Source organism: Mus caroli, unplaced genomic scaffold (assembly GCF_978045245.1).
Source record: "Mus caroli unplaced genomic scaffold, Mus_caroli_1 scaffold_6, whole genome shotgun sequence".
NCBI classification, from domain to species: Eukaryota; Metazoa; Chordata; class Mammalia; order Rodentia; family Muridae; genus Mus; species Mus caroli.
Window position 1 is genome coordinate 42290941 of NW_028227261.1, and position 25251 is coordinate 42316191.

Consider the following 25251-nt stretch of genomic DNA (forward strand, 5'->3'; position numbering starts at 1 on the left):
TGCAAGATATTGGAAGGTAGGGCCTGGGAATGCATGTAGTGGTGGGATTAGGACCCTTATGAGGTACTGAAGAGACCTGAGTTCTCTTGCCTTCTACACAGTGGAGCACTGTCATCTATGAACCAGGAAGCCACTCCTCAGCAGGCACACCAGATGCTGACACCTTGATCTTCCTAACCTCCAGAACAGACAGAAACATATTCTCTGCTATTTTTGAGATAGCCAACCAGGCCATTCTGTTAAAGCAGCACAGACAGACTTAACAAACACCCAGAGCTGTACACAACAAAGAAAAGGAGAAGCGGTTTTTTGCAAAGCACAAATGCTAGTTCAATTGCCAAAACCAGATAGAAGGAACCCAGCCTGTCTGCAGCCTATGACTAGGAAGCCTGGCTGGCTTGCCTGGGATTGAAAACACAGAATTTAGGTCAGCACACATAGAGGCTCTGGCTCTGTTTATAAGAAACAGAGAGTGTGTGTTCCTATTAAACGCCTTTGAATCCCAGTGAGAGTGGGAGACCCAGGGCTGTTTACGGCTTTGGATATTTACTTTTCTCATATACAAATCAGCTTGGGTGCCGTCAGAGCTGACGCCACCTCACACTGTGGCCCTCTGACGTCCTGGCCCCTCCCAATGCCCCACACATGGTTTGAATTTATTGGTTTTAGCAGATTTCATTTATATTGTGTGAGGATCGTGGAATGACCAGCAAACAGAAGCTCTGATCCATGCCCTGGAAAAAAACACAGAAGCATGAGGAAGAAGGCTGGCGGGGAGGGCTGGCAAGATCCCTTCCATGCACAAAACAGCTCTCACTATGGGATGGGCCACCGTGGAAACAAGGAAAAGGTGTGGTGATGTCACTGACTGCATGGCTCCACGATGGTCAGTGGCTAGAGCCATTCAAAGCCCAAATGCCTGGTGCTACAGCAGAGCATGCAGGTGCCCACTGCCCTTCTTGACATCTAGAACCGAACATCTGGAACATCAGTGGTGCTGATTGGCACAAGGTGGGGAGCTGGGGCATTCTGCTTTTTCATCCACATGCTCAGCAGAGGACATGGAGATGTGCCTGCTAGTTTTACACATAACCTGAGTAAGTGCTTACAGCCAGGCCCTGAGGGAACTCCAGGTTATTAGATGAGGTTCCTATCTTCAGAAAAGTCAGAAAATAAACACATAACCAACAAAATGCCACTCTCTGTGGAGGGGGTTCAGAGTCAACAGAGGAGGTGGGTATGCAGAAGGGGTGTGCGGTTTCAGGTTTACCAACCCCACACCACTAAAGGGATTTAGCTAAGGGAAAGCCTGCCCTGGTACACACTATCAGATATATAACCAGAGCTCTTACTCAGCATGGATGGTAGGCCCTCCTGTATCCCACTTCTGCTTAGGCAGCATTTAAATAACAGGGCTCAGCTCACTCCTACTGTGAAAAGGTGACATTCCCCTCAACCTGCTTTTAAGCAAACCCTATGAAATTCATGGATTGTGTGATCCCTTGCAGCTATGTTAGCAATGGTGGTGAGAGTCAGGCTTTCCCCCAAAGGCCCTGTAATAAATAAGCTTAGCTGGACTCATTCAGACACCAGCTTGCAGCACCATCTAAGGGCAAACATGACTGAGAATTCCAGAAGCTGGGATCCCCGCTGCGGGACACCAGTAGGCACATCCTGGATCTGAAAGATCAGGTGACAGAGCTTCAGAGAACAGAGGTTTTCTCTGGCCAAAGGGCTTAGCAATGCACAGGCAAGTCTGGGTGAGGTGTTCCAGTCTGAGACCCATGAATAAATGAACCAGTGAGCCAGTCATTAATCAGAAGAACTTCTGAAATGCAGAACACAATCATGGAGTTCCTGCCAATGCACCCGAGCTTAAGCCTGAACTTCATAGCATGATTGACAGGGCTCCATTGGCCATGTGTGTCTCTGCATCTGTCTCTCTGTGGCCCCCACCCAGTGTGTACTCTGTGGTGAGTAATGACAGTCTCCCAGTCTGGATGAGCATTTCCACCCTCACCTCACCCCATACCTGCAGCTGCCTCTGAACCTGGAGATTGCCACTGGCCCTTCAGTACTGAGCTTAGGTGGCCTCAGATTAAAGCCCATCCAAGCCTTCATGTGGGGCTATTTGCCATGTTCATAGGAGCATCTGCAGCCATAAAATACTTCTGGATAACAAGATGCAGCCTTAGCCCTTTTGGAAGCAGGCACAGGACCTCTAGATGACTTGAACCCTAGTCAAGCCCCTGCCATCTGCAGGTAGTACTTAACAGTGACTGACAGGTGGGAAGTAGCACTCCAAGCAATTGATCTCTGTCTGGCTGATCTCACGGAGAGTCACAGGGAGTCACTGTCAGGGTCCTGACTGCTATGGCACATAGCATCTCAGGGCAGCATCCTAGCCATCCACACAGCAGTTGCTATGGATATGCAGTCTCCATGTCCTTTGCACTCTTGCCCTGAGCATAGCTGCCATCCTCTGCCTGTCAGGTTCAGCTTCTGCTCTTAGTCCTGGATTCTATTTCCCTCACCCAGTTCCTGGAAAGCAGACTTCCTCAGGATGAAACTTAGCCATCTCCCAATCTCTAGCACTGCTCATTGTCAGACTTTTGAGTCTCAGATGAAACCCCCATCCCTTCTGGATCACATTCCCTCTTTCCATAAGATGCAGAAAGCAAGGCATAGGCTCCACCACCAGACTTGTATGGCTTCAATTCCAGACCCTCCATTTATTTGCTGTGCAACTCCAGCAAGTGAACCATCTCTCAGAGCCTTCTTCATGATCCATGAAGGAAGCTCCAATCTACCTGAAACCTGATTTGAGCATGAAGTGGACCAGTGCACAGAAAGGACTATGAACTGTGCTTCACACCTCTATTGTCACATCAACTCCTCCCCTTTCCACCACCCCCACTGTCATCTTGAACCTCCAGCACCTGGAATTGAGTCAGGCCAGTTCCTAGAAGTTCAAACATGGATAGATGAAGCATTTTAAAATAACTAAACTGGTCGAGGAAGTATTTCCAGGAACTTCTCTTTAGGAAAAAGCAAAAAAGCAAAAGAGGAAAAAGGAGAGACAGACAGACAGACATAGAAAGAAAGAAAAGAAAACCCAGAAACTACACATAGTTCAGCAGTGCTAAGAGCAGAGATCTCTTGTTAATAAAGTTCCCCTAGGCTTTACTCCCGTTGCCCCAGTAGCTCCGAGTTGATGCTGTTTATTAACTTGTCTAAGCAATGGAGATAAAGGATGATGATTAGATAAGAAAGGGCCCCTCCCCCATAACCATCAGAACCCATGACACCACTGAGCCTCCAACCTGAACCTCTCAAAACCTCTTTTCAGCCTGTCCCTGTCCTGGGGAACAACCGGAGACCAGGCAATGCTGATCCAGAGCAGATTTGGTCAGATCTTGCATACCACAGATGGTCATGACCACAGGGTGGTCAGACCACATAGTTCCCATCAGGCTGACCAAGCAAACACAGTGTGTGAGCATGGGAGACCAAGCATAGGGACAGAAAACTGTCTTTAGTTTAGGATGGGCTTCTGAACCTCAGTACACAGGCTGCCTGACAGAAGACCATCAGTTCTAACTAAAATCGCCACTAGACCACCACAGTTAATACTCTCAACTCGTAGGTATCACTGGGCCCTCACAGCAACCTCAGTGGGATGAGCCCCATGCTTCTCACCCAGGCAAAGCAGGGAGCTCCAGTCCAGTTTCTTAATTAAGGCATCAAAACATTTAAGCTTAAATCTAAGTGTCCTTATTTGTATAGAAGTACTTTATTCTCAATTTCCTTAAAATTGGGGAAATAACACCTCCCAGGTCTGCTTCAGGAATTTACTGTGGTAAACCTGAGGCCTAGCACATAATAGAGAGTATCTCAGAGTACCTATCTTGAGAACTGGAGAGACAGGGGAAAGATAAAGCAAGCAGATGGGCGTTGGAAGGATTTCTTATTCCGGCTTTCTACAGTTTCCCATCCTGGCACCTTCTTCCTGGACCACCCTTTCCATTCCCATCTCTAAGAGCACTTCAAAGCCACCTCCACCAAGAGGCTGGCATTCCTTTCTCACCACCCTCCCAGCAAAACTATTCCGATGGAAGCCAAGAACATAAAATTGCCTCGAAAACCAGCAGCTGGCCTCAGCATGAGGACTCCACTGTGGGGTCAACTAAACATCCCAGTGAAGATCAAGCACAATGACTGAGTGTTGTGGCTGGAGGTGTCCCAAAGTACATCAGTTTATCCAACCCATGACCATCCCACAGCTCTTCAAGCTGCATATAGAGCCTAGTGCTCAAAAGGGCTTGTCATCTAGTGATGCCACACTGCTGGAGATCGAAGGACAGACCCAAAGTCCCAATCCCTGGTCTGAGTGACTGTCAAGCAAATCTAGCTCAGTAACCACACAGTGAGAAAAGAGAGGGGACTGGGGGTGGTGTCCTACCTGTTCTAGGACAGACAGAAAAGCTCTAGAGACCACATGCAACTGGGACATAAATAGATGGAAAGGTTGTTGTCAGGTAGACTTTTGTTACTTCTCAATCTTAAGGCCAACCGGCTCAAAGAAGGGAACCCTATGGGAAATAAGGCTTTTAAAATAAGCCAGATTTCTTTTTTTTTTTTAAGACAGGTTTTCTCTGTATAGCCCTGGATGTCCTGGAACTCACTTTGTTTTATGTATGTGAGTACACTGTCTCTCTCTTTAGACAAACCAGAAGTGGGTATCAGATCTCATTACAGATGGTTGTGAGCCACCATGTCATTGCTGGGAATTGAACTTACACCCTCCAGAAGAGCAGTCAAGTGCTCTTACCTGGTGAGCCATCTCTCCACCCCATGGAACTCACTTTGTAGACCAGGCTGGCCTCGAACTCAGAAATCCACCTGCCTCTGCCTCCGAAGTGCTGGGATTAAAGGCGTGTGCCACCACCTCCTGATGAGCCAGATTTCTAATTGGGCTTTCTCCACTCTATCTTTTTTACTAAATGGGTCTTTCAAATGGGACTCAAGGTTTAAATGATGCTTAAGGCACACTAAGTCCATAGAGATAATATACAGCAGAAAACCTTAAATACCCTTGATAGGATGGAAGGAGAAAAGGATTGGATGGGGTTTGTGAGGTGTTGCCTTTATCTTTGAACCAGGGATTCGGGGCAGGGCTGTACTCTCCCACCCTGAGGAAGGAGTCTCAGAGGTGCTTCTTGGCTACTGGAAGTGCCCTACTGTCAGAAGTGTGGGGGAGGGGGCTGTTCGGTGCATACTGTGTTCTCAAGCTTGATTTCTGGCTTCTCTCTGCCTGAAAAAGGAAGCACCGCACACACATACACAGGCACACACCGTTGTGTGTGTTCTTCATGCCCACCTCTAGCACATATCACATATATCAGGCACACAGAGGAGCTGGAAACATGTCTGGAAAAGAACTGTACACTGATTGTGATTTTAAAAGTGAAAAATCAAATACTATGTATGCTAAGGAGCTTTAGACCAGTCAACCCTCAAAGTACCCCATGAGGCTGACAGACAAGGAAACAAAGACAAAGATAGGGTGTGTAACTTGCCTGAAATTACTTGTGGTTCTAATAAGTACATGAACTGCTTCCCAATGAAGGGTGCTCCTGAACTGAATCTGTCCCATGTTGTCTAAGTGACTTTAGGTAGAAATGAATATGGGCTTCTGAGGGTAAAATCTAACCAGGATGCTGCTGAAATGACAGAGAACCAGGGAGCCTTATGCCAAGAACACAACTTCCCAGGTCATGGCAAATGGAAAGGAAACTTTCAATGTTTCTTCCTGCCCTTCTTGACCTACTGGGTAGGAAAGAAAAGAGCCTAGGAATAAAAGGTGAGCAAGCCAGGGCACTCGGGATTGAAAGATGTCCTGCACTCCCCGCCGGACAGGGGATGCTAGCAAGGTGCTGCTGGCAGATTCCCCTGGGATAGTGAGAAGAAACATAGCCCCAGCAATAGGTATAGAGTACACATATGCCAAGTTCAAGGTTGTCCTGTAGAGATGGTCCTGGGGCCCAGACATGTACAGGCCTCCTCTAATGACTTCCTGGCTCTCTTTAAGGGTAGCTACACATTCAAAGTGGGCCAAATACAACCTATCTATCATGTCTTTCAAAACACAGTGCTAATAGCCAGCCAGATTGTTGCACCTAAACTTAAACTACTAAACTGTCAGATGATGATATTCCATAACCCAGTGACCAAAGATACATCTTTCTGTGAAACAGCGCTTGCTCGAAAAATGCAGGCTTTTAACGAGGACAACCCATTCAGGTGAGAAGGAGCTAGACAGACAATAAAAACTGGGAAGGGTCCTCAAGCAACAGGGAAAGGATAAAATGATGTATGGAGCCATGACCAAGGACTGTAGTGAAGGGAGGAGAGGTTCTATAGCTTCTATAGCTCAGTGTTATTGGAGCCTCCAAACCAGAGGATCACAGGAGGACCAAATTAGATGTTTCGATGTGAAAAGACATTGCAGGCAGATGAACCTGGAGATGCTCTGGAACTCCTGGTATGGGGGAGCGGTATTTTGATCATAAATGGCAAATAAGGAAGAGAAAATGGCAACGTCTACTAGGATAGAGAGTGGTGAGTCTAAGAGGGATTCATGAATGCCAGGGACATTGCTGAGGGCACTGAACACATCTCAGATAGAAAGTCTGAGACACAGAAGTTAGAATAGTCTTCACCTTTTAGCTAGTGTAGCCAACACCCAGCCCAGGCTATCCCACAGAGATGGGCTTCCGACCTGGAGCATACCCGGCTCAATTTTGCAATCATTTGTGAGTACATGTTGGACTAGGTTAGAATCAGGAAAGAAAGTCTGCCCAAGTAATAAAGTCAAATATAGAAGTGTTGAAAGAATGTCATAAAATTCCATAAAGAATTCCACAGAGGGAAACACTACATGTGGCATGCCATAAAAGAAATCCCCGGGCCAAGTCTTCACCAGTTCAGACCTGACAGCATTCTAGGAAGACTTCCTGGAAGAGGTTCAGCTTTGAGCTGAGCCTTAAAAATCAAAATATGGGGGGATTCAGAAGCAGAAAAGGAGGAAATTCCTGGAGAGGGAGGGGGCTCATCAGAAGCCACTGTTTCCAAGCTTGAGGCAGGATATACTGCATAGATTTAAAAGCCTGCAGATCCTGGAGGAGCAGCCCGGCGAGACAGCTTGGCAGCCATGAAGCAGAGCTGAAGGCTGGGCCACCGGCTGCCTGTGGATTAAGTGGGTGGACAGAGAGCCAGTGATGGGAGATAAAAGGGAGTGAAGTGGGTAATATTTAGAAGCAAATTCAGAGGGGAAGGAACGTCAGCCGTTGGGCTGGCAGCTGTGGTGCTCGCCAGCATTCTTCAGTTTCCTCCCTAGGAGAGCTGCTTTACCAGGCAACCTCTTTCTGGCTTTGAGAGAAGTCCAAATGGGAACTATTAACAAAGGCACGCGCACGGTTTTATCTCCATCAGAAAGTGCTTTGGCGGTAAGGAAGGCTTTCTCTCTGGCCACGGAGTGGAGAGTGGCTTGGGGGGGGGGGGGATCAGACGTGCTTGCAGATGGGGCTTCTTGGAATTCTTGAGAAATGGCCCCTTCCAACTCCAAGATTTTAGAAGTCTGTGTTGATGAGCTGAAAATGCTTCAAAGCTCCGAGGCTAGGATTTCATGACGTGAAGATTCTTCCGGTCCAAAAATGTCTCAGAGCTGAAGGGTCTAAGATTTCACCATTCTTTGCTTTTCTGAGCCTCAGAGTTTGGGCTCCTGGGTAGAGAAATCCTGAGCCTGGAAGTTTTACTGTGAGTTTATGATTCAAGCTTCATCACCTTCAGCTTTGGGAACTCATTGCCCTTTGATGGAGGTGCCTAAGCTGTCCTGTGTTTCTGCTTCTGCGTCTGCCACCTGATTCTCAGGCCCCCATTCAGATAAGACATAGAGATCAAGGTTTTCGTTAATCAGGTCACAGAGATGAGACATATGGAGCCTTCAGTGTCATTGGGACCTTTTGCAAATCTCCACTTGGACCCAGAAGCAATCCATGTATACCTATGAAGCTGTGTTAACAGAGGAACAGCCTCCCCATGTGAAGTTCCAGAACAGCTCCTGGGCTGTGAGTGGAAGGCACAGCGGGAGTGGTGGGCTGAAGTATAGGAAATCCTGTCTTGCAGGCCCGATTCTAGAGCTACAGTGAGCCACCCGAGAGCAGGCTGTGCTGAATCTACCCCCTGATTAAGGATGTCAGAGACAAGACAGTGTGCCCTGAGGTCTACCCTGAGTGCCCAGCTTCCATGGCCCACGTTTATTTCCTCCACCCACAAGTGAGCACTCAGGTCTCATGGAAGGTAAGCTGAGGGGCCCAGCAATGTGGACTGGAGGGTTGCCTGCCACAGAAGCCCCAGCCCTTGAGAATGGGCATTTTTGGAAAATCTGAGAGTTAGTGACTGGTTCTGAAAGCTTGGACATGTGACAGGGAGCAGAAGGAAGAGCAGGGTCTCATTATGAAGGAGGAAGAACCAGGACATAGGAACCACTAAAATTCAGATACTATGGGGCTGAGTTCCTACCGTAAAGCAGGACTAGTAACACCCACCTCTCAGGGTACAAAAGCAATGCACACTTGCAGGAATGAGTTCTCAGCAGGCAAACTCTATGCCATTCATTTCCAGGTCTCTGGCCCAGATCCTTCACTGCACTGCACTGTGGCTGCTCAAGTTAACGAGAAAAAAAAGAAGAAAGAAAGAAAGAAGGAAAGAAAGAAAGAAAGAAAGAAAGAAAGGAAGGAAGGAAGGAAGGAAGGAAGGAAGGAAGGAAGGAAGGAAGGAAGGAAGAAAAAAGAGAGAGAAAAAAAGAAAAGAGAAAAGAGTGGTGAACCTTAATGAAGAAGAGAATCAAGCCTGGGCAGGGGTCAAGCAGACTGTGCCACAACAGGCTAAGAGGGTCTCTCTGCTCTACAGACTTGCAGCAAGATTACCCACATCCACTCCCAGGAACCAGCCAGCTTCCTGACAGGTAAGCATTGGCCATGGTCAGCCAAGGATAAGCTGCCAAAGATGGATAAGTCAAGCTTAAAGTTGTGGTGTGGGTTGGCTCAGACCCTCCAAGGTATGGAGACAGACATGAGGATTACAGAAGGCAGAACAGAGTTGGCACTGGAAAGTGCCTAGCTCAATACAGTGATGGGGGAAAAAAGAGATAACATAGGCTCGTGGAAGGAAAGTGACTAGTCTGACATCATTGGCAAGGTAGAAAAGGCATGCTTTGAATCAGAACTCCCCATACTATATGTATTGAATGTCTGTGTCTCTCCAAAATTTACATGCTTACACCTAACCCCTGGAGTGATGATAGGGCTCTGACTGATAGAGATTGAGTCGTGGTGACAGAGCCTTGCAAATTACTGACCTAATAAAGAGGCCCAAGGAAAGTCACCATTCTCTCTTGTCCCTTATCACCATGTGGTTTTATCTATGTCACCACAGAAGTTCCATCTATGAAGCACAGGCCTTCATCACATATTGAATACCTTGATCTTCAACCTCAAAGCCTCTAGAATCATGAACAACTTAGTGTAAGATGTTTTGTTGTATCTCTTAGGGACCAGAACAACTCACTTGATGATTTTGCTATTTTGTGTCCCTACAGGATGAAATGAAGCTGTTGAAGTTTACAAAAGGAGGCCTGTTGCTGTGATTTATGCAACCTTCCTTTATACATTCATTTTCTCACCCATGCTGGGTTATAGAAGAGAATAAAAGATGCATATCATAGCTGCTGGCCATCAGTTATCATTCATTGTGAAAATATCTAGAATGCACTTTTTAATCTACTAATTAACCAGACACATATACAGAAGCTCTGACTATATGTAAACTCAGAAGACCATTTAGTATTCAACTCTACAGGCTTAGCTTAAATTAGAGGGCTATCTTCACAGTAGTTTCGTGGGAAGCTGGAGACGAACTTTTGGGAGAAGATACCCAGAGCATCTTTGGGAACTCCCATACTGGAATATGTTAAGATTTAATTTTTAAGCCAGAGGGAGAAAGCTTTAGTACTTTTAAATTATTTTTTCTTTTTGTATTTTATATTTCACTTTATCCATATTGATATACCACACATATATATCTATACATGCATATATACATACACACACACACACATATATATATTCACCAGATAATATCATGAGCTATGAAAAACAAAACAAAACAAAATCAAACCACCTTGTAGATTAAAGAGTATAGGTTTTAGCAATGGATGTTCTTGATCCCCTGGTCCTGTGTATGTAACCAAGCCAATGACCCAACTTTTTCAAGGCTCAGCTTATTGTCTTTACAGTAGATATGACAATAAAGCTTTTAGCACTTCCCTAGGGACTTTGAGGTCCAATGTTACACCCAGCACAGAGATAGAGCTCAGCAATTGATTCTGTGATTTCTAACTCGTTGAGGAAGAGATTGAAGAATTTCACAAATATTTTGTGCACTTTCAGCAGACTCCAATTATGGCTTTCAGACACCAGATAGTGCCAGGGCATGATGGTCAAACCCAGCAGTGGACAGAGCAGTGCGATCCTTCTTCTCTCACCAAATCTAGAAAGACCACTTAACTCAGAGTGTTCTCAGTCAGTGTCTCCACCATACAGTGAGAGTGGACAGAAGAGGAAGGACTGAAAGTCCCACCTTGATGCTGCGACTCTGTAATACAGTTCCTCACGTTGTGGTGACCCCCAACCATAAAATCATTTTTGTTGCTACTTTATAACTGCAACTTTGCTGTTAAGAATCTTAATTAAAACTTTTTGGAGTTACAGGTTTGTCAAAGGGATCACCACCCACAGGTTGAGAACCACTGCCCCAGAGAGGGTAGTGGCAACAAGTATCAGTCCCTGGAAAAAGCAAGCAAAGCTGATAAGGATCTCCAGGTCCTAAGACTGTCATAAGATCTGGCCTAAAGGTTTAAACACCCCAGGCTTCCAAAAGGAGGGGCTTGCCACCTTCATACTTTCTGTAGTACTAGAGATTGAATCAGTGTCTAGTGCTCTATATCCAGTAAGTACTTATCACTGAGCTAACCATCTTTCTACTTTGCATTTTGAGACAAGGTCTCACTAAGTTGCCTTTCCATGAACTCACTCTGCTGTTCAGGTAGGCTTGAACTTGTGATCTCCTGCCTCGGCCTCCTGGAGAGCTGCAGTTATGGAACTGTGTTCTCTCTCCCCCATCCTTTACACAGTCCAGCTTCATGTTGTCTAGCACCAGTTGGACAGTGGATATGGCTGCTGAAAGACAGGCATGCCCACTTCTCATGTAGCTCTCTTTATCCCCTGCCCTGAAGCCCACTAAGACTCCCTGCCAAGAACAGAAACCACATATAGGAAGTTCTTCAGTCATTTAGAGTCTCACAGACTGGCTCTGTTCTTTATTAGCCATGTGGCCTTGGGCAAGTCATTCAACCATACTCGGTGCCCACCTTAGAAAGCCAAGGGGTTACAGGGAGAATTCAATGAGATGGAAATGCACATGGAGCCTCCTGCTGGGTGCCTGGCACGTGCAATTGATTAGAATGGTCCCATGGAATGTCAGGGCTGGAAGGGGCATGAAAGATGACCTAATCCTGGTGTCTGATTTCACAGGCAGGGTGAACTGAGCCCAAGGAGAGGAACTGACTTGTCCAAGGTCACATGGTAGAATCTTAGTGATACTGAATCTAGCACCTTGAGTTTATTTTTTAAATCAAAGGTCAAAACCTCTCACTAGACCTGCTTGCTCTTCCTGCGAGCTGAGCAGTTACCAGCTTCCCAAGCTTCCCCCATCCTCTGGCCCCATAAGTCCAATTTAAACTTTGTTCTCTACTTAGTAAGCAAAATGCATATTTTTACCCTTAAAAAATACATAAAATTAAAACTGAAATCTCAGGCTTTAGCATTAAAGCTGTCTTTGAAGCGTTTCCTCCCATCTTCCTTGCTCACTGCCCACCCCCCGATTTTGCAATAACAGTAATGCTTCAAGGAAAGAAAAAATAAAAATCTGATGCACATAACAGATATTTCAGCCCAATAACGCATCACAGATGTTCATATCAAACTGTGCATGCATGCATACAATTTTACTGAGAGGGCAGTTGCATTTCTGACTTTCAGGTTGGAGATCCCTACCAACCCCATCTGCCCAGGCTCTGGATTCCCTCTCTTCACAGTTCGCCCATGGCTGCCCAAGAGGATGAAGGAGGGGTTTCATCACCTCCCTCCAAGATGATATGAGGACAAATTGGTGCCGTCAGGCTCTTGGGCAGGTGGTGAAGGGTGTGCAGATTAGGAGAGGAGTGGACTCCTGTTTTCTTTTGCCTGAGACTTGTTTGTTACATCCCTTTCAAGAAGCTGGACCCAACAATTTGAAGAGCGGGCCCAGGCTGGTGGTGGGGTGGGAGTGTTTTTGCAACAGAAACTGGAGTCTGTTTGATCTTCAAACATAGGCTTTGGAGACTGTCAGCAGGCTCCTCGCTGGCCGATGAACGGTTCTCAGTAACTTTTCCTAAAACATACGCTCACACACTTCGCAGCAAATGTTTTCAACCCACCAGAGCCGTCATTTGGTTGAACAGCAGTGTTTCCAGACTCCCGAAGAAAGATAGTTTTGTTGTTTTAAGAGAGACAGATTAAAGCCAGGGACTGTTTAACCAGAGAGCTCCAATACTTCCTTCAGCCCTTGTCAGGTTCCCCTGTGGTTGGTACAAAGAGAGTGATAGTGGATCCCTCACCTCCCAAACCTAAAATAGATATCTTTGGGGGCTAGACATGAGGACTATGGGCAGAGAGGCCTCCCACAAAACTGCCTCCAAAATGAGATGGGCGGTGAGTGCTGGGGCCCCTCTGCCACAGATAATATCAGCTCACGAGGCTGGCAAGGGGAAAGTCACTTCAGAAGCAAAGTGCCGCTCTGTTCAGAGGGCTTGGCGCTGGGGCAGAGAATACACAGGATTTTCCCCGTGGAGATGGAGGCAGGCATAGTCAGAACCCTGCGGGGCGTGACTAACTGCCCCAATATTCCTGCCACCGGGCCCTCTGGGTAAGGACTCCACAATTATGGGAGAGCCAGCAGGAGAACTCACAAACCAGCCTTTCATTTGGCCGGCAAATCAATCTGGCTTCTTACCTCCCTGGGGACAATATTGCATTTCCCCTGGAAAAACAAAGGCCAGAGATCTCGGAAGGGGGATTGGCTTCAACAGCAGTTCCCTGGTGACGCACTTGCAACATCTCTGGAGCAATTGGGTCTGATTCCAGGGATAGAGTCTGGGGTCCAGTCTTTTTATGAGTCTATCTCCTTAATGATGACCACACATGTCATGAGACCACACTTTGCTTGGAGCATCAACCTATACTGGGCCTCCTTGTAGGAGTCCCAAGTCCTGGAGCTCCCATCGTGGTTTGACAGCTCCGTTCTCTAGGCACAGATGTGAACTTATTGTTCCCAGGGCCTCAGAGTTGAGTTTGGGACTAGTGAGTTGTGAATGACCTCTGCCCATGGGGACAGGCTTTTAATGAATTTAGCTGAATCAGGTCTCTGACAGCCAGAGACTTTAAACCTCTTAAGCCACTCCTTTCTCCCTTACTCCCTAGGTTCAGAAATCAGAACTGCCAAACTTCAGAAAACACATTTCTCTGAAATTATAACCCACAGACTCTCCTTGCTGACTGGAAGTTCCCCCAGTCTTAGGGAGGCAGCTCCAGAGTCACAGAGCCTTAGCAAAGGCCCAGGGAACCATGCAGAACTTAGTGTTAATCAGCAAAGCAGTGCTGGTGGAGGCCAAGTCCACAAAACCTTCCTTGACAGCACAGTCTAGGCACCATGCCTTCCACCTCTATGCAGTCTCTATAAACACACCCACAGGTGTGTATCCAAGCAGCCTCAGGACAGCCTTGTTCTCTGAAACCCCAGGGCCTGGGGAAGACTGCTGCAAATGGGCAACTCCCTCCTTCTGTTTTGAATCACTCTGATGCTCCCAGGGAAATTCTTTCTGCTCAGGCAAGCACAGCAGGTGGAGAGTGGATATCCCCAACAGGGAACCACTGAAATGGAAAGAAACACCCAAACTCTGGCACATAGTAGTTTCCCCTGACCCTAATAGAGCCGCCCAGTGCTATTCAGGACCAGAGAGATACTTTTGCTTGGGGTAAGAGACAGGGAGGATGGGACCTGACTCTGGCTGTCTGCTGGAGCATGACAAAGATTAGAGACTAAGACCAAGACACTGGGGATCAACCACTAGCTAGGCTGGCGAGTGGGTTCTTACCTGGGAGAAGTTGAGCCCATTGAGAGGATGACACTGCTCCTCAACCCGCTCCACAGCCCCTGTGCTCTTCTTCATCTTCTCAGCCTGCTGGGCCAGGTAGAGGTCCAGCACAGGCACACCTCGGGAGCGCACATCTGTCTCCGTGAGGGAGTTCACCATGAGCATCACCCACACGGGCCTCTTGCGCTCCCAGTTACCAGCAATGGCATTGAACAGGTAGTCAGCATACAGCCCCTTGCCTCGTTGTGCTGGCGTCATCCAGGAGGGGATCATCAGCTTCACATAGTCCAGGTGGCGCTTCAGGCGCCAGTAGAGCTCCCTTGGCAACACGTCCTGCAGGTTCTCCCCATGGGGCAGCAGCTGGCAACTGGCCAGGGCTGAGATGGTATAGGGATCTGTCAGATCCAACTCAAAGTAGACGTGAGTGCTGGCCTGGAAGGCTGCTTTGGAATTATCAGGGATGAAGTCCCAGACTCGGGTATAGGGAACGTGGATGGTGCCAAACAAGTAGGCTGGAGGATGGCGCCGAATAGTCCACAGGAAGGAGTTCAGGTCCCTCTGCTACAAGGAGAGAGAAGAGAGGCAGATCAGTGAGGCCAAAGGCAGCAGGGCAGAGCCAGGGTTGGCACTGAGAGATGGCAGGGGGTAGATGGGGCCAGAAGGCAGAGGCCCGCTGGCAAGGGCTTTCCAAGCTAAAAGTTCCACATTCAAATGCTGGCTTTGTCCTTTCTTAGTTGAATAATTTGCAGTACATCATTCTACTTCCCAGACTCAGTTTCCTCTTCTGCAAAATGGGGGTGAGAATGGGAGTTATTGGTAGGAGTGAAAAACAGAACATACATATCTGAAGCCCTCAGAGTGGTGCCAGGCACGGAGGAAGTGGGCAACGAAAGGAGGCTCTCTTTATGACTAGCTTTCACTGTGAAAGCCAAGGGCTGCCACACCACCTGAGAACATTCATGCTTGGCCAAGCCAAACCTTCACCAGGGTGTTTCATGTGTAGGGTGGGGAGAGGGGGGACCAAGAGTCCTGCTCTGGCAAGAAAAGAGGAAGTCATATAACTTTTAAATACAGCCATTAGAAGACACATGCCAAGAGTACTCTGAAAGCAGAACACCTATTAAAAATAGCACACCTATTTCAGCAGCTCCTTCCCATTCATCGGGTGGGTAAGGCTTTCTTCTCGGAGGGCAGGTCACGGGTGTTAGCTACTTTGCTCCACTCACTGAGACCATAGGTGAGAAAGTGTTTTAAAATCTTGCAAAGCCAAAGCAAGTCTCAGTTGCTGGTGTGGGAGGAGAGGATTTCATAGAATTAACCCCAGGAAGTATACATATTCTGGGTGCTTTCTAAACTTCCCCCACCAAAAAAGTGTACCTAGCTCTCCAAGTCTGTCTTTGTCTGTGACCTAGGCACACACTATGGTTGTGTGCCTTGAGTGGGGGCCCAAATACCAGGGCTGTTTTTTCCAGTATCAATTAGAATTTGGAAAGAAACAGGAGTAGGGGACTATCTCCCAAGCAAAGTCAGTTTCTATCTACAAAAGTCCCCAGAGTGACCACTGACCACTTAGCAAACTTTAGGTCAACTCATAACATATTCCTCCCTGATTCTGGCACAAATGAAAAGTATTTATTGTGGGTAGTGGAAACAGAACCATAGTTTACCAACAAACCTTATAAATGTGAATGCACAATAGACAGTGCCTACCAGCTATCCAGCTGCTTTCTTGCACAAGGCAGACTGCTAGCTGTGCACCTTGCCCAAGGCCAACCTATGCCCTGCTAATAGGGTAGCACAGGAAGACCCTGCAACAGTGTTCTGGTCTACTGGCATCTAGTTCAGGATGATCGCCAACACATTAATCTATATCTGAAGATAAGGGCATTGCAGGAAAAAAATCAAGAGATGCCGGGTTTGGGGAGGAAAGTTGGGAGAAGCAATAATTACTTGGTGCCCTTAGGAAAATATTAGACAAGCAAGTTCATCCTGTCATTTCCGTTTCTCTCCTATGATATCTTACCCCTTTTCAGGAAACAGGGTCATTTGGGACAATAGGTACTGGGTAGGGTCTGGGGTACAGAGGGAGAGGAGTGAGAATGAGCACCAGGGTTGGAGGATCCAGCCTTAGGTCAGAAAAAGGGTCAAGGAGAGGGAGGGAAGCCTGGCCTGGGGCACTGTGTGAATGAACAGCGAAACGGTTGGAAGTCAGGGTGTAGAAAAGGGTACTAGGTGTTGGGAAGATGAAGTCAGAAGGCAACCAAAGGGTAAAGGTAGGATAAAAGACAGGAGAGTCAGAAGCGGACACAGAGAGGGGATCCATCCAATCAAGACCAAAAGTCTAGGGGAAACTGTCCGCAAGTGGAGAAGGAACCATCTGGGCTAGGCTCAGACTTGGAGCCCGGGAGGACAGATGCTAGGGAAGGGAGCCCAGGCTGTGCCCAGAGGGCGGAGATGGAGCGAGTGGGCTGAATGGAGAAGGCTGGTCCCAAACCCTGGCCCCTCAGGCTGGAGTGTCCAGGCAGGCGGGAGAGTGGCAGGGCTGGTGCTCGCTCACCGTTCCAGGCGGCCGGCACTGTCCTCCGTCGGGGGGTTGCGGGCGGGCGCGGGCGGTGGCAAGGAGGGCGGCTAGCAGCGGCCCCGCCAGGGCGGCGTGCATCCTGCCGGGGCCCGCGGGACGCGGGGGACCCTCTTGGGCAGCGCCCCCTCAGCAGGGCGGGGAGCCCCCAGCTGGGCACCGAGGATCTTCTGGAGCACAGGGCTCCAGGCGCGAGATGCTGGGAGCCCGCTGGGGCGTGGCTGGATGTCCCTGTCGGACCTGGGGGTCCCTCTGGGGCGGGGCTCCGGTCTGTTGGAAGAGGGGGATCCTCTGGGGCGGGGCCCCTCACCAGGGCGCGCAGCCGGGTTGGCCGAGCCCCGGAATTCTGAGAGCGCGCAGGGGTCCTAGAGCGCGTGGGGGTCCCGGAGCCGCGTCAGGGTCCAGGGGTACGCGGGGCTCCTGGGGCAGTCCTGAGATTCCAGGGTGAGCGGGGGAACTCGGGTTATGCTGGGCACCCGGGGCGCGCAAGGGTCCCAGGGGTGCGCGGCGCTCCAGGGGGCGCGCAGTGGGACAAGTGCGGCAGAGGGCGCGGCGGGGCGGGGGTCTGCTCTGAGGTGCCGGGCTGCCCCCGAGCCCGGCTCAGAGGGGCGGCGGGCGGCCGCGCGGCCGCTGCCCGGGCTCCGCCATGCTGCTCCGCGGCCGGGAGGGAGGGAGAGAGGAGGGCGGGAGAGCGGCGCGGAGCCGGGCCGGGCGGGGGGCTGGGGCCGCCGGGCGGGGGAGGGGAGGACCCGGCGCGGGGGGCGGGGGGCCGGGGCCGCGGCGGGCCGGGCCGGGCCGGGCCGCAGGGAGTCGGAGCGAGCTCGGCGCCCGGGCGCGGCGAGGCGGGGTCTGCCGGGCATGGCAGGCGCTCGCTGGCTCCGCGCTCGCTCTCTCGCTCGTTCCCTCGCACGCGCGCGGAGGGAGGCGAAGCCCGCAGCAGCCACTTCCCAACTTTCCAAACTTCCCAGCGCAACTTTTTCCTCTCCTCCCCTGCCTGCGCCTCCTCCCTCCTCCCTCTCCTTTCCTCTCTCCAGCTCTGCGCCGGGATGTAGCTCCTGAGCGCCACCGCCAGAGGGCGTCTGGCTCAGTGGACCTTGGGTTAAGGTGGAAGTCCAATGGTCAGGCTGAGACAAATCTGGGGACTCGGACCAGTTTCTCAGAGCACATCTGCGAGGCCTGGCGAGAGTAAGCAGTTAGCAGGACAGGATTTGTGTAGGCACTCGAGGTATATCGGAGAATGAGACGGTCACTGGAAATCCAGAGAACGTGGTATTTGCTTACAACATTTTGTCATGCTGCTGTGCCTAACACTGCCATATGTGTTCCTAGGCACTCTGCAAAGACCCACTACATTAAATTAAAACATGTCTAAAGAACATAAAACAATTAGAATTCCTTGGAAGCTCCATTCAGCCAGTCATTCTCCTGTCTGTTTCTCTGGGTGTACACACACGCACACCGCTGTTGTTAAACAAGATTTGCTAAGACTCTATCCTGATATTGGAGGTTAAAGATAAATTGTGTGATATTATCAGAAGTCTATAGCTGACAGACATGATGAGATATGCAAGTAGACAATTAAAATACAATCATAGCAGAAGACCAAGAAAAGGCAGGCAGAGGAAGGGTTCCTGAGGCAGGCTCAATGGACCTCGGGCTAAGAGGTGGAAGTCAGGCTAGGACAAATTTGGGGACATGGGTGAGTTTCTCAGAGCACATCTCCGAGGCCTAGTGAGCATAAGCAGTCAGCAGGACAGGCTATGGGTAGGCACTATGAGGTATATCAGAGGGCTCCTGGAGTCAGGGCAAAGCCCTAGGAGGTGATCTTTAAGATCTTTAAATCAGCAGTAGCTAATAGAAGGGAGTGAAGCAGCTGGGTGTGGTGGCGCATGCCTTTAATCCCAGCAGCACTCAGGAGGCAGAGGGCAGCCTGGTCTACAAAGTGAGTTCCAGGACAGCCAGGGCTATACAGAGAAACCCTGTCTCAAAAAAAAAAAAAGAAGAAGAAGAAGAAGAAGAAGAAGAAGAAGAAGAAGAAGAAGAAGAAGAAGAAGAAGAAGAAGAAGAAGAAGAAAAGAAGAAGAAGAAGAAGAAGAAGAAGAAGAAGAAGAAGAAGAAGAAGAAGAGGAGGAGGAGGAGGAGGAGGAGGAGGAGGAAGAGGCGGAAGAGGAGAAGGAGGAAGAGGAAGAGGAAGAGGAAGAAGAGAGTGAAGCAGATGGATCACCTGGTGCCAAGGTATAAAAGTGGGAGAAAAGGGCCTTCAAGGGACTGCCTACAGAAAGCAGGTGGCCAGAACCTGCGTCATCACGCCAGGCCTGAGAGCATGTCTTTGTATGTATACAGCCATGGGAAGATACTCCAAGATTCAAAGTTGCAAGTGGCTAGGGCATATCTTTACTTACAGGGCTCATGATTGAGGGAACAAAGTAGAGGCAGAGTGGCCAGTGGGAGCCAAGGCCTGATCCTAGGCCCCTTAGCTCCCAGCTAAGGGCCCTCCTCCCCTCTCTCCACTTTTGCCTCAGTTGCACATGGAACCACTAGAGGAAGGAAGGCTCAAAGTGTGCATGAGGCAGAACGACTTGCCTCTCTGAGCCTAGAATGTGAGCCACTAAGAACCGGAGTAAAAGAGAAGGATGTAAGCACCAGAGGCGGCTGTGAAATTTCCACTCTTTTCTTTGCAATTGCCTACAGTTCAAACTGCTAGATATGAGGAGCAATTTGTTCTGCTCAGCCTCTTATCCCACATACCTACTTGGTGACAGATGCTAAGCACACCAGAGTGCCCAGAAAACAGGGCACCAGGGCATAATGTAGTAGCTCTGTCTCACACACAGGGCTCTGAGACCTGCAGCCATGACAAAGAAAGAGAAGTTCTTGAGAGATACTGCCCTGACTCAGCCCCTTTCCCCCTAAAGCCACCCATCTGCTTGGAAAGAGCAGTGAGTTGGTTAGAGTGAGAGTCTGCTTCTACAGAGAGATAGGAACATGGTCTTTACTGGGGAATTAGAAGATGGCAGATAGGGAATACAAAACAGACCAGATCAAACTTAAAGTGATGGTATGTGTGACTATGAGTTAGTAGTTTTTCATACCTTCCCCCTGTGTTTCAAATAAAAGTTCTCTCAGATCATGTCTTTTCCCCTAAAATGATAAAGGTTTTGGCAGCTAACTGTCAGAGATAACTGCTGTAACTTCCTCATTTACTATGTCATGTAGGGCAGTCAGCAAGCGTAGACCACAGCCTCTTGGAGTCTTTCTTCTTAGGACCTCTTCCTGGCTTCACTGTTTTTCAGTGACTCGATGTGTGTGATACTGCCTTAGGCACTGACACTGTTAATGAGACCTGAGAGCAAATCAATGTGTCAATGCAAGGGAATTGAAAACATACATCAACACAAATCTCTATGCATTAAAGTGTTCTTCACAGTAGCCAGAGTGTAGAAACAACCCAACTAACTGTCCATCAGCTAGAGAGTGAGTGAGTGAGTGGGAAGCCAACCATGGTGTGTCAACACATCAGGCTATACACTTGGAGGACATACATTTTTTTTAAAAAAAGAGTCATATTCAAGTTAAAATATTATTTGACTTCAGAAAGCACTGAAGTGAGCATATGTACAGAGGCAAAAAGCAGGATAGTGATCACCCAGAACAAGGCTAGATAAGGAGATGGAGGGACCATACCAAAGAAATGTTGGGGTTTGGGGGGCAAGTAGTAAAAAAAAAATCAAAAAGTGATGATTACCTAACTGTGAACAAACTAAAAGAAAATAAAACAGTTTAAATAGGTGCATAGTATGTGAATTGTGTTTTCTGAAGCTGCTACCCAAAACAATAAACAAGACTATGGGTTTCAATGTGTTTTTAAAGAGTTTATTTCTATTTATGATTGAGTATCTGTGTGTCTGCCACATGTAATGTAGGTTCCCATGAAGGCCAAGAGAGGGTGTTGTGTTCCCTGGAGCTGGAGTTTCCAGTGACATGGGTGCAAGAGCTGATGTGAACTCAACTCCTCTGCAAGAGAAGAGCATGCTCTCTTAGCCATTGAGCTATCTCTTCACCTCAGTTTCAGTGTGGAGTTTAAGGCATTTCCCCCCTCCCATTTGGTCGTGTGAGATAAGCCCTGGGTTGCGCTAAGTCCTAAATCCTAGAGACTAGGGCACTTGGACATCTTCTCTGGACCTGACAATGAACCGAGGTGACCTACAGCTTGTTTATGCTGGTGAAGTGACAAACCCTTAAGGGCCTCTCTACTGAACACTAAAGTTCTTTTTTTAGGGTCATTGCCAGTTTGGGGCATTTAGGCAGGGCGAGAAAGGGCTCAAGAGGAGGCAGTGGCTGCAGACTCTAGAGTGCTCTGCCTCAGGGCATATCCGGACCACTTTTCTTTTATTGCATCTTAATTAAGTTGTTCAATCAGATTGGTACCAGGAATCTGTAGGCTGTAACAGCAGGGGCAGGAGCAGAAGCCTTGTAGCGTAACTAAACCAACAAAGTTGGCCTCAGGAGCCCTGCTCTGTTGATAGGTGCCCCTTCCAGGGTGAGAGAGGAGGAACTTAGCCTCTGGCTCAAAGGAAGTGGCCATCCCAATATTCTGACTTCAAGCTCCTATAGCCTGCGTGTATCTCCTGACCCCAGGCTCCGTGTTCTCTAACCTCAGCCTTTGGAAGTTAATCCTTGATGAATGAAGAACATGGTTGTATCTGGGATTCGGGAGAAAGGAAGAGGACTGGAGAATTAGGCAGAGACAGGCAGTGTTAAAAACAGTCTAGAGTGAGAGAAAGCACCTGAAAAAATGCAGACACTGAGATGACTGGGCAAAGGGCACTCTGTCACTGAAGTAGAAAAAGAAGTGTAGGAAGGGATCAGAGTTACTGAGCAGAATGGCATTCATTAAAACTAACACTATATCTGCTCAGTTCAGTAGGGAAATCTTGGATACAGAGGAATCCGACTCAGATTTAGCCCTCAGGGAGCTTGCCACCCAGTAGAGAGGACAGAGATACAAACAAATGGAGCTTGGGGAAACAGAACATCACATCAGCAAGGATCTTTGCCAAAAAGGTGAGGTTGGGGTAAGACCACTCACTCTCGATTCCGTGTCCTCTTTCTGTGATTGTTTTTAGACTTACTAAGTCCAATCAGTGCTGCCCATGAGATTCATTTAAGATCAAATCTGTGAAAAAATAAATATTTAAGGGGTGAGCAGGAAACTGGGTGTGGTGGTGAGTGCCTGAAAATCTTAGCACTTTCAAGGTGGATGAGTGAGAATCAGGGATTCAAGATCATCTTCGACCACATGATGAATTCAGGAGACCCTGTTCAAAAACAAAACAAAACAAAACAAAACTCAGGAATTCACACACCTTGTAACCTCTGCACTAGGAAACTGAAGCAGTAGGGTGGAGAGTTTGAGGACAGCCTGGGACACCTAGAGTCCCTCACCCCAGTCCCTAAATCACAGTCAACAAAAAAATAAAGAGGAGCTGGTCAAGAAAGATAAGGCATCAAGTGCCATGGGAGTTGCAAGCGCATAGGAGTAGGAGTGTGTTTGAGTTTGGTGCATCGGGGGAATTGGGACGGATGATGAAAGAGGATTAGAATTAGACATGGTCAGAATCTATGGGTGCCAGCAGGAAGTTGGAAATTGTTTTACCCTGCCCATCAGAGGAGACAATCTAAGCCTGCTCTACTCTGCAGAAACTGTGGCTACCCCAGAGGGTGGCTGAAGTGCAGGCTCCAGGGGGAGATGTGCAAGGGTAGCTGCCTGTGAGTAGCCCTCAGGGACAGCAATGGCTCAGCTCTCAAGTCCTGTCTCCACATGTTCAGTGGTATAACTGAGTTGCCCTCTTCCAGCTACTTGTGACTTTTGAACAAGAAACACCTGTAGGAGTTGCGCTGAGAGATTTCAGTGAGTGCTGTTGCAATGTACTGCAGGATTGAGATCTTTTTGAGAAGCTGATTTCATTTGTTTGGAATACACATTCCAATGTGAGATTTGCTACATTGTTATACAAACAAGCAAACAAACAAACAAACAAGCAAACTTCCAGGATTTTTTTTTTAAATAACTGCTGTACTAGTTTAACATTTCTAGCAATAAGTGCAAGGATTGGTCAAAGGTACAAAGTTTCAGTTACAAGGTAAGTTCTGGGGAATCTAATAATGTGTAGTTCACATAGCAGTGTGTGTGCATGCTTCTGAGTTCAACTGTCGTGATTATTATGCAGTGTCTATATGTTTTTAAATCATTGCTTTGAACATTTATACCCTGTCCAGTAAGTATTTCAGGAGGGAGAAAAGAGAATTTAAAATAAAGAAAAAACATAATGATTAGGCGTTTTATGCACCATTATAAAAGTCATATAAAGACTGGGTGATGCAGTATCATAATACTCCAGGCACAGTGAGAGCCAGGGGTTCCAGGGCACTTTTCTGGAGAGGACATGATTTGAACTGGTCTGGAAAGCCACTTTTATTTTCATTTTAGGTAAGGACAGTGGTGAAAGCAGTAAGATGGAGGAGGAGCAAGGAGAGAGTGTTCTGGCTAGGGACCAAGCGGTGGTGCTAAAAGAGCTGAGGGACCAAGCGGTGGAGCTTTCACTGAGTTGGCCAGCAAGGTTCAGGGATCCTCCTGTCTCTGCCTCCCCAGTGTCTGGGTTACAGTGGCTTGTCAGCTTTGATGGGCATGCTGGGATCTAAACTCAGGGGCTCCTGCTTGTGTAGTAAATACTTTATTGTCTGTGCCACTTCCCCAGCTGTGTTTGTCCTCATTTTAAAGATGAGGACATGTCTCAGAGGGGAGCAATGACGTATTCAAGTCATACAGCTGATTGTTAGAAAGTCATCTGCCTAAACCTCTGCTAAACCCTTCATCCCCCTCCAAGACACAAACAGGGGGAATGCACAGGTAGCAAGGCAGTTGACAGTGTGGCTTGTGAACATACTTGTGCACACACAGACACTAGAGAGTACACCCACGCCACAGATGCCTGCTCGAGGCTGTCTGCCTTCCGATCTAATTAGGATAGAGAGTAATTGTCATTTAGGACTTGCCTGTCACTCTAGCCTAAGCTGTGTGAGGCTCCATTCCTCTATTTAGGACCCTACTGAAGGATGGAAAGGGAAAAAGGAAATGTGATGCTTGAAACAAAATACACCATCAAGCTGACCACTAAATGGCACTTAGACCCCAAATATACACACAGCTGCTTTATGTAATGAAGGCTGAGGACCATGTTCCTGGATATAAAATAACAAACCACATATAAAGTTTTACGTTGCTGTGTAATTAGCACGGATCTGCAAATGTGCTAGGCTGCCAGGTCGGGGGGTGGGTGGGTTGGGGACTTGGACCACAAGTACAGAGAGGGTGTGGGAAAGAGCAAAGGACATGCTCCAGGGTGAGAAGAGTGGACTGAAGCCTGACCTCACCTTCATCCCCTTTGGCCTTGGGCAAGTTATCCAGACTCTGTAGACTTCCAGTTTGGTATATATGCCAGCAGGCAATGGTACCCACTTGTTCAGCAGTGCAATTAACCTTTTTGCTTGAAGGCCATTTGGTAATTTGTAAAGATATATTTGGTTGTCATAACTGGGAAGGTGCTGCTGGCATCTTGTGGATGGGACCAGGATGATGCTAAGTATCTTACAACACATGGAGTAACCTCACTTAGAAATATAGTACCACAAATTCCAGTCCTGTTGGTACTGAGAAATTCTGCCTTATAGGGCAGCTATGTGATTCTATAGCCATTCTTACCTTGGATTGGGCATTTGCTGTGTGGTAATTACTTCCAATCACTATTTTAATCTAGTAATCCTTGCATGTTCATAATAAGTCTGTGGGGGACCTCCTGCCATTATTCTCATCCTATATTACCATTATCCTCATCATTTAGATAAGAAAATTGGAGTCTGGGAGTAAGCTTGCCCAAACCCACAAACTTAGTGAGTGGGGGAGCAGACGGTATTTGAAAAAGACCTGAAGCTCTAGATCTACTCCACGTGAACTTGAACTCCTGTTTTACTTGTCTGTAGCTTCAGTACCTAGGACATGATAGCAAAGGTGCCTTCTGTGGAAAGAGCAGAACACCCAGTTGTTCATGAAGGCCACATACAAGGAAATCAGTTTGGCAAATGAAACAGTGAGAATGCTTGCTCACACCCAGTCCTCCTTCCAGAAGGACTATAATAAACAGGTGATGACATAAAAATGGAGACAGTGTGATCAGCAGACATCATGCTACGGATGATGAGAAGGTTCTGGCAGAAGAAGACATGAGGGAAGGTTACAGGAAGTTGATCAGCCAAGGGAACGACTTTAGCAAAGGCCCTGAAGTACGGAGGAATCGTGGTG

At 48.0% G+C, this 25251-nt stretch overlaps 1 protein-coding gene across 2 annotated transcripts in view; it reads right to left on the reverse strand.

Annotated features, from left to right (window-relative positions):
- Positions 1 to 25251, reverse strand: part of Trabd2b (TraB domain containing 2B) — a 243683-nt gene that overhangs the window by 188514 nt on the left and 29918 nt on the right. The window contains exons 1-2 of one of the 2 annotated variants that reach the window (XM_021161098.3): positions 16872 to 17526; positions 14315 to 14875 (exon numbers count right to left, since the gene is read on the reverse strand). In XM_021161098.3, coding sequence (XP_021016757.1) covers positions 14315 to 14875; positions 16872 to 16973 — 663 coding nt within the window. In that variant the 5' untranslated portion in view covers positions 16974 to 17526. Of the gene's footprint in view, positions 1 to 14314; positions 14876 to 16871; positions 17527 to 25251 lie in introns of those variants that run through there. The other variant, XM_029476722.2, reaches the window with a different exon arrangement.